Source organism: Crotalus tigris, unplaced genomic scaffold (assembly GCF_016545835.1).
Source record: "Crotalus tigris isolate CLP2741 ecotype Arizona unplaced genomic scaffold, ASM1654583v1 scf7180000020728.642097, whole genome shotgun sequence".
Classification (NCBI taxonomy): domain Eukaryota; kingdom Metazoa; phylum Chordata; class Lepidosauria; order Squamata; family Viperidae; genus Crotalus; species Crotalus tigris.
This window is the reverse complement of record NW_024098154.1, coordinates 101,846-120,780: the sequence shown is the minus strand read 5'-3', so window position 1 is coordinate 120,780 and position 18,935 is coordinate 101,846. Positions and strand designations below refer to the sequence as shown.

General features: G+C 37.3%; 1 protein-coding gene across 5 annotated transcripts in view; it reads left to right on the top strand.

Moving 5' to 3' along the window:
* Nucleotides 1–18,935, top strand: part of TEC (tec protein tyrosine kinase) — a 68,552-nt gene that overhangs the window by 36,752 nt on the left and 12,865 nt on the right. For 2 of the 5 annotated variants that reach the window (XM_039368300.1, XM_039368299.1), the window contains exons 4-14: nt 667–748; nt 1,373–1,501; nt 2,431–2,471; nt 5,798–5,982; nt 7,811–7,876; nt 9,146–9,200; nt 12,292–12,371; nt 13,562–13,695; nt 14,154–14,228; nt 16,358–16,529; nt 18,664–18,880. In XM_039368300.1, coding sequence (XP_039224234.1) covers nt 667–748; nt 1,373–1,501; nt 2,431–2,471; nt 5,798–5,982; nt 7,811–7,876; nt 9,146–9,200; nt 12,292–12,371; nt 13,562–13,695; nt 14,154–14,228; nt 16,358–16,529; nt 18,664–18,880 — 1,236 coding nt within the window. Of the gene's footprint in view, nt 1–660; nt 749–1,372; nt 1,502–2,430; nt 2,472–5,797; nt 5,983–7,810; nt 7,877–9,145; nt 9,201–12,291; nt 12,372–13,561; nt 13,696–14,153; nt 14,229–16,357; nt 16,530–18,663; nt 18,881–18,935 lie in introns of those variants that run through there. The other 3 variants (XM_039368302.1, XM_039368303.1, XM_039368304.1) reach the window with 3 other exon arrangements.

The window sequence follows — 18,935 nt, the reverse complement described above, 5'->3', positions numbered from 1 at the left end:
TTGAGGAGGCAAAGTGTACGTGCACAAGGGGAAATGGGACAACTTGCCACAGCCAACTTGTTGCGGTCAACTCTCCATGGCCGAGTTGACCGTGATGAGTTGTCCCACAGTGAGTTGGCCATGGCAAATTGTCATAGACCTATGTTCAAGTGGGAGTGTGCAAATCTGATACAAAAAGTATGACAGGAAGACACTTGTGCCTTCAAGTCGGTCTTGACGCCTGGCAAGCATTGGATAAGTCATAGCCATTTTCCTAGGGCTGAGATAGAGTGATTGGCACTCATTCAGCTGAGATGGTGTCCGTGGTTTATGATTTTTCCTAGATTCTAAATATTGAAAGCAGATGTTGGTTTTGTTTAAAAGTTACATAAGATAACTTTCAAGAAGCAACAAAAAGAAATATACAGAGATAGTAATAATTGTTTATTTAGTTACATATTTGTACTTTTGTTGTAAAACCCGACTTTCTGCCCGCCAAACCCTCAAGGAAGCTAACAACATTTTAAAAAGGCTAAAAAAATAGCTTCATTTTTATAAGCCCTCATTCAATCCATTGCTTATATCATGTATTAATTTGAGGAATTGTAATAATTGAGGAACAATTAGTTATAATAGCTGCAGAGGCAAATGGTTTTGGTAGTAATATTTGGTTTTTCTTTCTTACAGGTTGTATACGATAGTAGCACACTTTATATTTTTGCTCCCACTGCCTATAGTAGGGATCAGTGGGTAAGAAATTTAAAAGAAGGTAATTGCATTTCTTGAAAACATACGTCTCTAAGTGAAGAGTGTGAAGGAGATTTAACAAAAAACAAATTCCTCTACATTTGCCTATTTATTTATTTATTAGTTTCATTTTTTTTAGTCAGGAAACAATTCCTTGCCATCCTTATTCTTCATGTTTCTCTGTTGTTTTCTTTTTTCTTCTTTTTCATTTTTAATGTTTTTATTTGGGATTCCCCAAAGCTGTTGGTTGTCAGGCAGCATATAAATAAAATAAACAGCATTTGCCTACTCCAGTTCCTTGGGAATGACTCAATAGGTGGACCAAAAATGTGCTGACATTTCTTTCGAATCATCTAAGTTGCAAAATGTTTAGTGCAAAGTTCAACCCTTTCCGTCTATATCTAAATGAAATTATTAATTAGTGAACAACATCTCTGTTGACACTTTACATTTCTTGGTTCTTAATGTCAAGATGTAAATAATCTCAATTTATTGTTGTTATTGATAATATTTGGATTGTTGCAAGTTGAGCTACTGTGTAAGCTTCTTTGGGTTCAAATATTTACTGCATTACAACATATAAACGAGACATAATAATTTAAAACGTTGGCTGTTTTTAACTTTTTGGGTTTTGGGTTTTTTTTAGAAATAAAGAGTAATAATAATATAATGGTTAAGTATCATCCTAAATTCTGGACAGATGGCATCTATCAATGTTGCCGGCAAACCGAAAAACTGGCACCTGGCTGTGAAAAGTATAATCTCTTTGAAAATGGTAAGTGCCACCCTGATGATCTGTCTATATTTTCATAAATGCACCTTTTTTATCTTTACAAATGAGCATGGTTGCTATTACATGATTCATCAAATAGTTTAATTAGTGTACTGCACACTGCTGCGGGCCCATTAACTTCATGTTTAACCATTGACTTGCAATTTATGGGAAAATTATATATTTGCTAATTGGAACATGTCATGTTATCTTATCCTTCAGAGAAGAAAAATTATTGAAAGCTTAGAATTGTTTTAAAAATAAGATCTGATGAATTTGGAATATGCAGTAGTTGCTGGTTCCTTTTTATGTGTCCTCTTGTATGATTTTTTTTCCCCCTTTTATTTTTTGTAGGGTAAATTGTTCATTTTTATTTTATTTTACGCTGTTTTATGTTTGTTTAAAAATGGATTGATATCTGGAAAAAAATTGCTCACCCAGGCTTAGGGTTAGTTAATTGTGTCAAAATTCCTTCCTTCCTTCCTTCCTTCCTTCCTCCCTCCCTCCCTCCCTCCCTCCCTCCCTCCCATTCTTGTATATATATTTCATTTTTTCTTTCTTCATCTTTATGGATATAATTACTCTTCAGTATCACAACAGATTGATGGTTGAATTAATATTGATATTAAACAATAACACCAGAATAAGCAAGCAGTCATATGGCATCACATTACTCTGGGGAATTCATTCAATTTCATTATTTTCTGTCTTGAAATATATTTCAGGATACTATTACTATTACATGAATATTAATTTTAGGATAACGGTAAATCCTATAATATAGCCATTATTTTAACATTAGCAGAAACACAGAGGTTACTAGAAAAAATTGAAAACAGCTGTGCAGTAAAAGGCATTTTCTAATATTCAATAATCTTGTAATGGATATTTGTCAACTTATATAGTTTTATTTATTCTTACCTTTTTTAAAGGAATTAAAGCTCTACCTTCCTCAGTGACAGATAAACGTAAGGTAAGAATAAAATTCATCACACTAAACAAGAATCGAAAAAAATTGCATTTAGTTTGGGATTACAGTAATCAGGACAGAATTCTGATAAAGTTATAGACTAAATAATGGCTAAATTAAATGGATAGCTGTTTAAAAAATAAAGCTTAATATATTCTTCTGCAAAACGGACCTTTTAACTATTATTGTAGATACATTTTTCCCACCAATTTCATACGTTTCTAAATTAGATTAGTAATTATTATCTTCAAAATCTGTAGGAAGCTACATAAGTCATACATAAGCCAAAAGATTGAAATGTATGCATCCTGAATGGGCTAGTGGTCTCCTCCAATCACAATGCATGATTGGGAGAGGCTGAGGCAGAAGGCAATTTTTTTCATTTCTTGTCTACGTATTTCGGGGATAGGCTGCTTATGGACCTCAGATATGTCCCCTGCATATTTTATTTTATTTTATTATTTTTTATTTATTTTATTTTTTATTATTTTATTTTATTTATTTTATTTTATTTTATTATTTTATTTTATTTTTTATTATTTTATTTTATTTATTTTATTTTATTTTATTATTTTATTTTATTTTTTATTATTTTATTTTATTTATTATATTATTAATTTAATTTAATTTAATTATTATTTTATTTTATTTTATTATTTTATTTTATTATTTTATTTTATATTTTATTTTATTTTATTATTATTTTATTTTATTATTTTTATTATTTTATTTTTTATTATTTTATTTTATTTATTTTATTTCATTTTTTATTTTATTTTGTTATTTTATTTTATTTTGTTATTATTTTATTATTTTATTTTATTTTATTATTTTATTATATTATTAATTTAATTATTATTATTTTATTTCATTTCATTTCATTTCATTTCATTTCATTTCACTTTATTATTTTAGCCCATCCTACTGAAAGTGACTCTGGCTGGTATAGAACAAAGCTAAAACGGTAGATAAATACATAAAATCACTTATCGTAATTATTATAAAAACATTTTAAACCTATAAAAACAGAACAAAACAAAGAAATTACAGACAAAAGGATGTTAATCATAATGGGGCCAACTCACAAGTTCACCATTCATCTTCCATAAACTGCTAAAAATTGAATTGTTTTGAGAGATGATTGAGACCTTGATTGAGATTGAGAGGTTACTTGATTGATAAAGATTGTTATTTCTTGTTTTGATTGACTGCTTTTAGGTAATTACTGTGGCTATTTTATTGCATGGTGTGAACTGCAGAAAGTCTTGTTGACTATGGCAGGCAGAAATTGGATGGATGGATAGATATATAGATAGACAGATAAATAGATATGAAAGAGAGAGGCTCATATTTAACTTTTCTCTTCATAAACCTGGGAATTTTAAGGAACAGCTACTTGTTTCAGCCAATTTATGTGTGCCAAAGAACAAAAATGACGCTAACAGACTTGTTTCATTGATTTGTTCATTTTCTTGGCATCCAGTCACCATTTTTCAAAAACCTGAATTAAATACACAGTCCTATGATGTTTATTTGCTGCATCAAACTACTTAATTTGGAGTCACTTCAGCAGAAAATATTAAAAGTTTTTTCTTCTACTCATTACTGTCTCCCTGCAGTTTCTACTCCCTAATGAGTTCTCCACCATTCTCCTCCAGGCTGTCTGACTGGGAATTAAGCTTCACAGAGTAAATTTGCATTTGTGTGTGTAGAGTCCCACATTCCACCTTCTTGCATGCTTTTTCTCATTCATTCATGTCAGCTCCAGAAAAACACGTTTAGGAACTAGCAGTAACATGTAGTTACACCCTAATAATTGAGCACCCTGAGATGGACAAACCTCTAGCTATGATACCTGTACTAGTCACCATTACTCACAGGCATATAATATAGGCCAGTAAGTTTCACGCAGGGATAGACTGTACTAAACGCGAGATTAATAATCAGCTTCTTCAACCCATAACATGCAATATTGGTATGGTCTCATTGTCTCTAATGAGGATATCAGTCCGCCCTTGCCATTTCCCCCCAAATGAATGAAATTTGTATTCCATTCTTACAGGATAAAGACTACCAAACTGCTTGCAAAGAAATTTAGGTTTTTTTCTTTTTGTCATATGACTTTTAAATTGCTGATACAAATAACATGTGTGCATATGTATGTGATAGCAATAGCACTTAGACTTATATACCAGTTCAAGTGTTTTGCAGCCCTCTGTAAGCAGTTTACAGGGTCAGCCTCTTGCCTCCAACAATCTGGGTCCTCATTTTACCAACCTCGGAAGGATGGAAGACTGAGTTAACCTTGAGCCAGTCAGGATCAAACTGCTGGCGGTTGGCAATCAGCAGAATTAGCCTGCAATACTTCCTTCAAACCACTGCGCCACCACAGCTGTCTATATATATATCTATCTATTTATAATGTTATATATCTCTATATAATAGATAAATAACAAATCTGACTGAAGTTTTCAGACCTGCCTTTCCGAGAATATGAGCTACTAAATTCCAGGCAATATATTTGGATTATTTTGGTCCCAGGGATTCTTTATTTATTTATTTATTTAATTTATTTATTTAATTTTATTTATATGCTGCCCAATCCCAAAGGACTCAGGGCGGCGTACAAAATTAAAACAATCATCAACAATAAAATAATACAATCATACAGCATGTCCGATTATATCCCGCCCCCCCCCCGGGGACATCAGCCCCAGGCCTGCCGGAACAGGAGAGTTTTAACGGCTTTCTTAAAGGCCGGCAGGGTGGGTGAGGTGGGGTGGGTGGGTGGGTGGGTAGAGAAAAGGAGATTTGATTGTTTTTCATACATGTTTGGGGCATGATGGCATCGTGGAAGGATTAATAAATAAATAACCTTCTTAGTGTTGGAGAGAGATAATAATAATTAAAGCTAGTGTGCTTTTCTTTTTGTTTTCTGTTCAAGTAACACCTGTATATTTTCCAGAACCTTGTATCTGGTAGTAAAATGGAGGATTCTGGATCTAGGATTAATTTGCAGCCTTATTTTTTTTATACCTTTTAGCAGTTTCCTTCATCATAAACACAAGCTCATTTTTAATTTAAATATATCTGTGTCCAGATTGTTAAATTTACTCGTGGTCCGTTCAACAAACAAATAGAATGACAAATTTAGATGTACTTGTCTGTGTTGCTTGCGTGCATTTTAATTGCCCTCCTAGAGTATAATTTTGTGTAAAGTATTTTTATTCTGCTTCACTGAGCTGGAAAATAGAAGCATCCCAAATAATTATCTTAGTAATTAGAATTATTGGAATATTTCAGTCAATGACAGATAATAACTTTTTAAGTTTCAGAGAAGGCCCCCGCCCCCGATTCCTCAAGAAGAGGATGAGGAAGAAGAAGAAGAAGTGGCAATTGCAATGTATGATTTTGAGCCCACGGAACTTCATGATTTGAGATTAGAAAGCGGTCAAGAATATATCATAATCGAAAAAAATGACATCCACTGGTGGAAAGCAAAAGATAAATATGGGTAAGGAATGCAATTATCTGGTTTAATTTTAGGCATAGGCAGAAATATGCTTACATAGCACCTACAACAGGCCTAAACCAGGGGTGGGCAACCTTGGCTCTTTTATGACTCGTGGACTTCAACTCCCAGAATTCCTGAGCCAGCCACGCTGAGGGGAAAGGGAGAGCTTTCCAAGCTGAGCCATGCTGGCTCAGGAATTCTGGGAGTCGAAGTCCACAAGTCATAAAAGAGCCAAGGTTGCCTACCCCTAACGCAGTGGTTCTCAACCTGTGGGTCGGGACCCCATTTGGGGTCAAACGACCATTTCATGGGGGTCACCAAACAACGCAGTCTGCCATTTTCTTTTCCCCTTTCCTTAGCTGTGCTACTCCCTTTTATTCTATTGGCTTTTGAAAGCCAATAGAATAGATTCTCTTGAATAGAGTCTAATTCTATTGGCTTTCAAAAGCCAATAGGAATTGTCCAGGCTGTCTCTGCCCTACTGAGCCCGCCAAAAGTCCCATTCTGCAAACGGTGCTGCACCAGTTGAGTAGTCCTCAACTTACGACTGGTTGAGTAATCCTCGACTTACGACCGGTTGGGGGTCACGGCATTAAAAAGGTTGAGAACCACTGCCTTAACGCATTGCGATCGTCTTTGCTGATATTTTATTGTGGTTTTCATACCACTGTAGTGTACTTTAGCAGGATTAAAAGAGAAATGGGTTTTTGACAGAGGTGGGTAAATTGTTGTATTTTAAAATAAGTAGGACAAAAGTGGGTGAGGCGCCTTGCTAGACTGGTTTGAACTGTGCATCTTCAGGCTTTAAGATTAGCTACTGAAAGGGTGGCTTATAGGCACACCTATAGATTGAATTGTGGATAATATTCACAGACACCTTATTTATTTTAAGAGGATGTAAAATCAATTTCAATAATAAGAACTAACTGCAACTGGTCTCGACTTACAACAGTTCATTTAGTGACCGTTTGAAGTTACAATGGTACTGAAAAAAGGGACGCATGACCATTTTTCACAGTTATGGCCATTTCAGCATCCCCCACGGTCAGGTGCTCAAAATTCAGACGCATGGCAACCGACTCATATTTTATGACCGTTGCCGTGTCCCGGGAGTCATGTGATCACCTTTTGCGACCTTCTGACGAGCAAAGTCAATGGGGAAGGCAGATTCAGTTAACAACCCTGTTACTTAACTTCACAGCTGCAGGGATTCACTTAACACCTGTAGCAAGAAAGGTCGTAAAACGGGGCAAAAGTCAATGAATATTTCGCTTAACAGAAAATTTGGGCTCAATTGTGGTCGTAAGTCGAGGACTGCCTGTAGTGTTCTGGCTAGTTGGGGTTGGATCAAGTTGAGATCTCTGCTCTGCTGCCAGTATCCAGAATGTTCCATGGGTGCTGGGATGCCTGCAAGCTGCCAGTATCCAGAATGTTCCATGGGTGCTGGGATGTCTGCAAACAGCATTACATAGTAACTATAGATTCCCCAAATTAAGTAAAAAAAAGAAAAAGAAAAAATGTCTTATGTGAGACAAGAGGTCAGGTAGTATATTACAGAATTTCAGGAAAAAAATGCAGGTTCTTGTTCTTGGGGCTGATAATGCTGAAATCTTATTTTGGGGGTGGTTCAGGAGAGAGAGAGAGAGAGAGAGAGAGACAGACAGACAGACACTACAACCGTCATAAATATGAGTCAGTTGCCAAGCGTCTGAATTTTGGTCATGTTTTCCCCTCATGTGACCATGGTGAAGGTGCAATGGTCATAAGTGTGAACTTCGAACTGTTGTAAGTCAATGACTGCCTGTATTGTTCCTTTTTATCATTCTAGAAACCAAGGATATATTCCAAGCAATTACGTAACAGGAAAGAAGTCCAACAGTCTGGAGCAGTATGAGTAAGTCAATTTTTATATATAGCAAATGTGATTTTATGTATTTTGACCATTTCATGGGAAATAGCTTTGAGACTCTGCATCTCCAGAAAGATGCTTAAAAAGTCATTCCTGGGGCTCCATATTATGCTTCGGCAGATAGTAGAACCCGTCGTTCTTAACATAGCAGCCAAATTGTCTCAGGGAATTGGTCATAGCCAAGTATAAACTGTCCCATTCAGATTCAACAATAAGTTGCCTTTTGAACTGCCTGATTAAAATGAATTTTATTTTATGTACTCTTACAGTTTGGCTTTATCATAAATGGTTTTATTGACTATTTTTATTAAATATTGAAGCAAACTGAAGCAAAAGAGAGAGGACATGGTGGAGGTGTATACATATACATACACATATATTAAGTGTCTAATAGAACACCAGGGCTACCCAAATATGGGAAAGAATCGTTTGCCTTTTTCAGCCCCAATCTAGGAGCTATCCCAGGCAGTAGTTGCTACTGCGACAAATCATTTCTATGTTAAATTTGGATTTTTGCCAACAAAATGTTTTGCCAACCTGTGGCCTAGAGGTTAACACAGCTGCCTAACGTGCAAGCGGCCCAGGTTCGAATCTCAGAAGGGAATGGCTAGCTGATGGGAGCTAAATAGCGCGAAATAGCTATACTAGTCTCCCTTTAACTCTTTGTTGGCAAAAATCCAAATTTAACACATACACATATACATACGCATACACACACACACACACACACACACACAATAGATAAATTGGACATGGAGAAGCTATTTTTCCCTTCCCCAAAAATAATAGAACCAGAGGTCAAATTGAATCCTAGAAAGATCATAAGAAACAAAAGGATTTTGAAAAAAAATGAAAATGCATAATTTGGAATTTGTTTCCATGAGATATGATTCTGGCTACCACTTGGGCTGGTTTCCAAAAAGAGTTGGAAACCAGCTCATGGAAATCATGCGGATATATTTTGGAACATAAGTGTCAGACAATGTTCCAGCTTGAATGCAAAAAAAAAAAAAAGTGCTTTGAAGTATGCAGAAAATGAATGTTGCACCTGCCCAGAACTCTTTAAAGTAGCTATGTTTTTTCCTGAAACTGTGATTATCTTCTGCAACTGCCTCAAGGGAAGAAATGCATTTGGAGGTGCAGACAGGTGCTTTGAAAAATGTATTTTGCCCTAAAGCCCTAATAAAGAGGCACATGCATGCAATAGTAGCATTTATATATAACATGCTAAACTTTTACTGGTTTCCTCTTTAGATGGTACTGCAGAAATCTGAATAGAAGTCAGGCAGAACAACTTCTCAGAAACGAGGTGGGCTTACCATTATTTTGATAAAACAAAAAGAAAAAAAAAGATGACACATAGGTGTATACTATAGGCCACCCAACCAAATGGAGGAAATAGATGATCTTTTTGCTAATCAGTTAACTAAGATATGTTAAGGAAGCACACCACAATAGAAATGGGGAACTTTAACTACCCTGACATCAACTGGGAGACACACTCGGCACCTAGTGGAAGATCAAACGGATTTCTGACAAACTTAGCTGACAATTTTGTCTCGCTTCTTTCAAAATGTAAAAAACAAAAAGGCTAAGTATAAAAAGTGAAAAGGATAGATAATTAAGGCAGAAAATCAGCAAATAGCCCGAACTTGCAAAGATGGAAGTCAGGAAAGCTAAGGCTCAAAATAAACTAAGGCTCATGATAAAAGTAAAAAATAACAACAAAAAAAAGCTTCTTTCAAAATGTAAAAAACAAGAAAAAGGTCAAGGTCTGTTTTAGGCCAGTACTCTTCAATATCTTAATCAATGATTCAGATGAGAAGATAGAAGGGAAACTCATCAAATTTACAGGCAACATCAACTGGCGGGAATAGCCAGCACTCCAGAAGATAGGCTAAAGATACAGCAGTATCTTGACAGATTGAACACTGGGCCTATCTAACAAAATGAAATTCAGTGGTGAAAAAAATAAGGTTCTACACTTATGCCAGGAAAACTAATTGCACCAGTATAGAAGAAGTTGTACCGTATATGCTGGCGTATAAGATGACTTCCGGAAGTGCTAAACTCGGTGCCAAAGATGGGGGTCGTCTTATACGCCGAGTCATTTTATACGCCGGAAATACTGGTAGTTTCCGGCGTATAAGACGACGTTCTAGGAATGCGGCTTGGCGATAAAGACGGGGGTCGTCTTATACGCCGGGTCGCCTAATACACCGGCATATATGGTACCTGCATCAGTAATAGTAACTGTGAGAAGATCTTGGAGTCCTAGTGGCCAATCACAGCAGTGAGCTGCAGCTGCCAAAAAAGCCAACACAGTCCTAGGGTGCATTAACATAGGGGTCAAGATCTTGTGAAGTGTTAATACCACTTTATAGTGCCTTGGAATACTGCAGGGGTCTTCAAACTTGGTCCTTTTACGACTTGTGGACCTCAATTCTCAGAATTCCTCATCCAGCGTGCCTGGTTGAGGAATTCTGGGAGTTGAAGTCCACAAGTCAAAAAAGGGCCAAGTTTGAAGACCCCTGGAATACTGCATCCAGCTTTGGTCACCATGATATAAAAAAGATGTTGAGATCTAGAAGGAGTGCAGAGAAGAGCAATAAAGATGATTAGGGGTCTGGAGCTAAAACATACGAAAATTGGTTGCAGGAATTGGGTATGTCTAGTCTACTGAAAAGAAGGATTAGGGGTGACAAGATAGCAGTGTTCTAATATTTGAGGGGCTACCATAAAGTAGAGGGGGTCAACCTATTCTCCAAAGCACCAGAAGGCAAGACAAGAAGCAATGGGTGGAAACTAATCATGAGAGAAGCAACCTGACAGAAATTTCCTGAACAATTAATCAGTGGAACGATTTGTCTTCAGAAGTTGTGGGTGTTCCACTGGAGTCTTTTAAGAAGTGACTGGACAGCCCTCGTCTAAAATGGTCTTGGATCTCCTGCCTGAGCAGGGGGTTGGATTACGAGGCCTCCAAGATCCCTTCCAACTCTGTTATTCTGTTCCGTTATTCCGTTTGACGCTTGACGCTTCTAAAATCCAATTCAAAACTGTTATCAAATCCTCAGTGTTCACTAGGGCTACACAAAGCATTTGAAAGAGGAGCTTTGTGAAGTATGAAACTGTATGAGTAACCCAAGCGCTTCTTTGAAACTATCATGTCCTTGTGAAGATTCACAAAGGTACTTTGAGAGATATCCTTGACTGGGTGTGTAACAGTCAAATTTTAACTCTGATTTTTTTTTTTTTTAACTTCAAGAGTCTTCTAATGCTTCAAGAAATGAAAGAAAAAGATGATTCAATTTATTTTAGAACTTGGGAAAATTTTTATCAATGGTTAGAACAGTGGTTCTCAACCTGTGGGTTGGGATCCCATTTGGGGTCGAACGACCATTTCACGGGGGTCACCAAACAACGCAGTCCGCCATTTTTTCCCCCTTTTCCTTAGCTGTGCTACTCCCTTTTATTCTATTGGCTTTTGAAAGCCAATAGAATAGACTCTCTTGAATAGAGTCTAATTCTATTGGCTTTCAAAAGCCAATAGGAATTGTCCAGGCTGTCTCTGCCCTGCTGAGCCCGCCAAAAGTCCCATTCTGCAAACGGTGCTGCACCAGTTGAGTAGTCCTCGACTTACGACCGGTTGAGTAGTCCTCGACTTACGACCGGTTGGGGGTCGCGGCATTAAAAAGGTTGAGAACCACTGGGTTAGAGACACGTTAGAACTTGAAGGATTCAATATTTTAGAATAGATGATTGATTTTTAATCGCGTTCTAACTAACATTTTGACGATACGATTACTTTTCCTGATTTACTGATTTTCATCTGTTACTTTTGATCGTTAGGATTTTATTTTATTTTTTGAGATTTTATTAGTAGTGTTTACTTAATAGATCAATGTATTTGTTTACTAATTGTTTTTAATACGTTACAGTCTAAGCTTTGTTAAAAATGGTTGAATATGATATTTACTCAGTATTATGATCTGGATGGTTGCTTGTTTGTTGAAATATGTGATTGTACCTATCCTTATTTTACCCTAATTCCTTACTTACTTCCCCTCCCCCTTTCCTTCTACCCCTCCCTTTACCATACCTGTATTGTTCCTATTTTTTTCTTACCTATATAAACTTAATAAAAAATTTTTTTTAAAAAGAGTCTTCTAATGCTTCTAAGAGAGGTGCTTTGTTCCTGGTAGCAATTTTTTGGGGGGTGGGTGGGTGGGTGCGGGGGAAGCACCTTGTTAATGCAGGGTTAGCATTTATTCTGGTTGCAGTCCCTTGCAGTCGAAACGCCACATAGCTTTCATAAGTAAATTGTGAATCTTGCAAATCAGTCAACAAAGAATTCTGGTTGGTTTATAATAAAGGTTTCATTTCTTTTTCTCGGATTTTAGGATAAAGAAGGAGGGTTTATGGTGAGGGACTCCAGTCAACCAGGTTTATACACAGTATCGCTTTATGCAAAATTTGGAGGGTAAGTTTCTGAACCCCGTGATGACAACTAGTTCTCCCTTCCAGATTAAAAAAAATTCTTATATGCTTACAGTGGTCTTAAGTGTGAAAAAAATGGTCATAAATCACTTTTTGCAGTGCTGTTGTAACTTTGAATGGTCGCTAAACAAACTCTTATAAAGTTGAGGATTACCTTAATGTTCTCATCTTGTCCTTAAAAAAAAATATATGTGTAGTCGAAGAATCAAATAGAATGATGGGCCTAGTTCTCAAAGAGATATACCTGCCACTTAATGCTGGCAGCAAATATTAAATCTCGCTTTGATCCTCTTTGCTGGTTTCAGAAATCTTGTCAGCATTCAAAAGTCTGGACTCTTGATTATGTCCCAGTGAATTAATGGAACATGTTTCTGAGTTGATTTGGATGTAACGAGAGACATGCATATTTCCAAAACAAAACACTACACTCTTTCTGAAAAGTCAGATTCATTTTTTCCACTGAAAGCTGCTACTTTATAATAATATAATAATACAATAGTAATAGGCTTCTTGGGTGCAGTTCCAAAACAACTGGAGCACCACTTGAACACCATTGGCATTGACAAATTTGCTATTAGTCAATTGCAAAAGGCGGCCTTACTAGGAACTGCTTCCATCCTGCGACGATACCTGTAATACCATCAAACATCCACATCTGCCTATCCCAGGTCCGGGGTAAGGACTCGATAGGTAGACAAAATGCCAAATCCAGTCTGAACATCTGGCTGACTGTGCGATGATCCATAATAATAAAGTTGGAAGGGACCTTGGAGGTCATCTAGTCCAACCCCCTGCTCAGGCAGGAAACCCTATACCATTTCACATTTCTTGTAGTTAAGACCACTGAAGGGCAAAGTATTATAGCTCAGCGGCTCCCAACCTTTTAGTCATCTGGGACCGATTCCATGAAGAGACGTTCTATGGAAGGGGCATGGTTTTGTGTGCTGGCTGCATCCTGCACATGCACGGATGGGGCTTCGTTTGCGTGACCCAGTTTTGGGTGCACCATGTGGCCCAGTTTCGGGTGCCAGTCCATGCCCTGGGGGTAGGGATACCTGTTATAAATCTCTAAAATTAAATGAAATATTTTGTTAGTTAGATACAGCATAAGTTTATTCAGCGAAACATTTTCAGTGAAAATCTTTTAATTTCTCCATTGTTGTGTTTTTTTAGAGAAGGGCTATCTGGCATAAGACACTACCATATAAAAGAAACAATGACATCACAAAAGCAGTATTATCTGGCAGAAAAGCATCTGTTTGACTCCATTCCAGAGTTAATTGACTATCATAAACACAACGCTGCAGGTAAATGACCTTGAGTTTTCTATCGTTTAATTTGTACTTTTTAACTCCAAACTATTAAATTTTGAGGTCTTTTGAAGATGCTTAATGATTTTAATATGATTCAAGAAAATACATTATTCAAATAAGCTCTACCTCACCCGTGCTTCTGTCATATGCGATGCTTAGAAATTCCAAATTTTTATAGAAAACTATTTAATTCATCCTTGCAGGCTTTTGCAAGTTTCAAATGATAGAATAATTCTAATTTTCTAAGATGCTGATAGCTATAAATTCTTATACTGAAATGTTTCTGAAAACTATCAAGAAAATGCTTAGTGTGCTTAAAGTTATTTTGTAGTCTATATGAATGATGCTGTAAGAAAATAACATAATTAACATTAAAACACCAGAAAGTATTGTTCATCTTTCTTAATTTCCAAAGTCACTTATTCATCATATGTTTTTTCTGTGAATCTTAGGGCTTGTGACGAGACTACGATACCCAGTAACTCCAAAAGTGAAACCTTCACCAACTACTGCTGGATTCAGCTATGGTACATACATTTGTGTTTCTGTATGAAAATATGACTGATTTTGTAGATAAACAAAGAACTGAAATATATTTATTTCCTCTCAACTTTCTAATGGGTCGGTTGATGTCACTTTTGCAGAAAATCTTACCAACTAAACCCTTACTAATATATATATATATATATATATATATATATATATATATATATATATATATATATATATATATATATATATGTCTTTGGTTGTTCGGGTTTTCTCCCGCGTAAAATTGGAAGTGTCTTGGCGACATTTCGACGAAGTCCCATTCGTCATCTTCAGGCTGGTGTTTTCAGCTTCGTGCTTTGAGCAGCAATTTACGCAGAAGAAAACCCGAACAACCAAAGACCTACATACAAATACCCGCGAAAACCTCAGAAAACATATATATATTTTAATATATATTAATGAATTTTTAGTATACAGGTAGTCCTTAACATATGACCAGAATTGAGCCCAAAATATATGTTGCTAAATGAAAAATTTGTTAAGTGAGTTTTGCCCCATTTTTACGACTTTTCTTGCCCCATTTGTTCAGTGGACTGCTGCTTTTGTTAAGTTAATAAGACGGTTGTTAAGTGGATCAAGCTTCCCCGGTTGACTTTCCTTGATAGAAGAGTACAAAAGAGGTTCACATAACCCCGGGATACTGCAACCGTCATAAATATGAGTCAGTTGCCAAGCCTCTGAATGTAAATCACATGACCCTGGGAATGCAGCAACAATCATAAATATGAAAAAGGTCCTAAGTCACTTTTTTCAGTGTCGTTGTAACTTCAAATGGTCACTAAACAAACTGTTATAAGTTGAGGACTACCAGTACTTCACCAAATAGTACAATCCATGTTAGTTATGCAAGTATATGGGCCTTCCCTTCCCCTTCCCTTTCCCTTCCCCTTCCCTTCCCCTTCCTCTTCACTGGAAGTTTTTAAAAGAGACTGGACAATTATCTGTTTGAGATGGTATAGGTCAGTGGTTCTCAACCTGTGGGTCGAGATCCCATTTGGGGTCGAACGACCATTTCACGGGGGTCGCCAAACAATGCAGTCCGCCATTTTTTTCCCCTTTTCCTTAGCTGTGCTACTCCCTTTTATTCTATTGGCTTTTGAAAGCCAATAGAATAGACTCTCTTGAATAGAGTCTAATTCTATTGGCTTTCAAAAGCCAATAGGAATTGTCCAGGCTGTCTCTGCCCTGCTGAGCCCGCCAAAAGTCCCATTCTGCAAACGGTGCTGCACCAGTTGAGTAGTCCTCGACTTACGACCGGTTGAGTAGTCCTCAACTTACGACCGGTTGGGGGTTGTGGCATTAAAAAGGTTGAGAACCACTGGTATAGGCCTTCCTGCTTGAGCAGGGGGCGGGACTAGAAGACCTCCAAGGTCCCTTCCAACTCTACTCTACTCTACTCTACTCTACTCTACTCTATTCTATATTCCAATCTCTACTCTACTCTACTCTACTCTATATTCCAATATCTATTCTATTCTGTTCTGTTCTGTTCTATTCTATTCTATTCCTCCTGGCGTGTTCTATAAAATGCTTTATCCAGTCATCCATTAACCACCTTAATCATTGTTCTGTTTGTACACAATCATGCTAGCTGGGTCAAAATCCATTATCCTCGTTCACTTTTGCCGAGAAGGTATCTAGTATCTCAAGTCTTTACGTAGGTAAAGATTGGCAGGTTTTCATAATATTATTAGGCCCCTGAGTCGGGAAGTCAGCAGTCAGCGTGCTTTGTTCCCTGCAAACAAAACGTTTTTGAGAAGTATCTTGAGTTGCTGTCAAGTCTTGAGAAAATTTGATGGAGACCTTTGTTTTTTCAGCCACTGTTTCTCTCTGGTTCTTATTCTGGGAATACTAGCTATACAAGGTGAAAGTCCCTTCCCACAATATGCATTTCTGCCGAGGGACAAAAGATTATTTCTTGAAAAAAATGGCAACTTTGAGAATCTTCAGGAGTACTCTGGTTTGAATCTTCAGAAGTTTTTGGAGTTTGAAAGAAAGATGAAATAAGAAAAAGAGCCTTGTGGCAAAGAATACTGACAATAAAAATTGTCTTCCCGTTTGCCTCGGAGGTTCATCCTCATGTCATCTGTTCTTGTTTTTATAGAGAAATGGGAAATCAACCCTGCAGAACTCACCTTTATGCGAGAACTGGGGAGTGGTCTCTTTGGGGTAGTACGGCTTGGCAAATGGAGAGCCCAGTACAAAGTAGCTATCAAGGCTATCCGAGAAGGTGCCATGTATGAAGAGGACTTTATAGAAGAAGCTAAAGTGATGATGTAAGTAACTGGCAAAGGTGTTGGTTATTATTTTAAGAAACCATTAAAGAATCTGGCTGTCATGGTTCTGAAAAGAAGCAGCTTTTCAAAGAACTTTGAGGCTTATTCACCTTAAAGAATCCTTTATTTTTTGCATAGCTTCAGCACTAACAAAGTTCAGCCAAAACCTGAATCTTCCCTCCCCGAACCACCCTTAAGGAAGAATAACTCACTCCTTCATTTTACAGTCATCAATCACATTCTCCAATTAATGCGAAGTGTGAAGTGCCCCTGACCTTGGCAACACTGTGCTCAGACATTTTTATGATTAACTAACGTATTTTCCCATCCACTAGGCTAGTATTATCTGCTTTAACTCTAGAAGTGCTACACAGGCTAAATAACACAGGTTTGCTTCTTCATATATGGCAAGCAAGAACATCCAATATTAGCAGTCTTGACACTGGCTGCAAAACATCTTAAGAAATGTCTTCTGAACATCTGTTTCCCTTTGTTTTAAAGAATTACATCTACTGTCTGAGCCAGAACATAAAACGCCTATTATGCTTTTTTCCTTATTTTGTTGACTTTGTTGTTATTAGTTGAGAAGTCGTGTCTGACCCATCGCGACCCCATGGACAACGTTCCTCCAGGCCTTCCTGTCCTCTACCATCTTCTGGAGTCCATTTAAGCTCATGCCTACTGCTTCAGTGACTCCATCCAGCAACCTCATTCTCTGTCGTCCCCTTCTTCTATTGCCCTCCATCTTTCCCAGCATTAGGCCCTTCTCCAGTGAGTCCTTCCTTCTGATTAGGTGGCCAAAGTATTTGAGTTTCAGCTTCAGGATCTGGCCTTCTAAAGAGCAGTTGGGGTTGATGCACTGTAAATAAAAATCTGTTTTGGAAGTTTCAAACTTGCGAAACTCAAATTTAGCAGGAACCAAATCTGTGTTTTGATCAGGAGAAGAATGGGCCATTTAAACAATTAATGATGCTAATATTATTAGCAATATATTGCTAGCAAAATACGTATACTGTAGCATCCCCTACTAAAGACAATGATATAATCAGATCCCTAATAATACAAAAAAATCCTTTGCCATTTTTTGTTCCAGCTGCTTAACATCTTCATTGACATATTTAAATGCTTAACATATAAAATGATGTTTCATGGAGTTTGAAACTGTAATGGGATTCGTGGTGTGTGTTTTCACCTTTAACATTCAGAAACTCGGACTCTCTAGCTGTAAACAATTCTATTGTATGGAAGAAAGAAAAATAATTTCTTATTAGAATAGATTGAAAGAACCCCAACTGCCTATTGCCGTGGTAGCGAACCTATGGCATGGGTGCCAGAGGCGGCACTCAGAGCCCTCTCTGTGGGCACGCGCGCCGTCGCCCCAGTCCTAGGCCTTCAGCTGGCTTTTATAAAACCTTTTCGCTTTAGGCCTCTGCCACCATGTGCAAAAAAAAAAAAAAGTTCAATCAATCAGTCAATTTCAACTTCTCATGGGGGAAAAAAGATCTTGCAAAGTTGGAATTGACTGATTGAACTTTTTAGTCCCACCCAGTCTGCCGTTACCACCGTAGCCACGCCCACCCAATAGGCCACACCCAGCCAATGGGCCACACCCACCCGGCACCCGAAGATGCATCAGTGCGTTTTGGGTTGCAGTTTGGGCACTCGGTCTCTAAAAGGTTCGCCATCACTGGCCTATTGTATTTATTTTAAATATGTAATCTTGCAAAACATTACATTTTGGAATATGATATCAGTGGTGGAGTATTACAGCCACATTTCTGTATGCCAAAGTCTGAGCCTGCATTTCAAATTGGTTTCAAATCCTAAATCTTGGCTGCTTAATTCCATCTGCCATAATACTGAATGCTATTGCCCTGCTCTACAGACCTGCAGTGATAAGGCATTACTTGACTAGGACTTGTTATTTTACTCTGGCTCTACAACTTTATCTCTTCTGAATTAGTTATTATATTTTTAGCATAAGGACTGCATAAGCTATTTCTCATTGACTTCTTTCCAAACACGTGTGCTTTCTAGGTAAAGTTAACTTCATGAAGAAAATTAGGTCTATATTTCCATTTCTATTTCCCTATTGTTTCCTGTTTTACTCTTTCTTTCTTTAAACTACTTTCAGGAAGATGACCCATCCGAAATTGGTCCAGCTATATGGCGTTTGTACTCAGCAGAGACCTATCTACATAGTGACAGAATTCATGGAGCATGGGTGCCTTCTGAATTATCTTCGCCAGAGACGTGGACGCTTCACTAAAGATAACCTGATGACTATGTGCCAGGATGTCTCTGAAGGAATGGAATATCTGGAGAGAAATAGCTTTATACACAGAGATTTGGTAAGTCAAGGGATGAATACGTGTAAATTTGTTGCATTCTTTTTTTTTGTAAAAA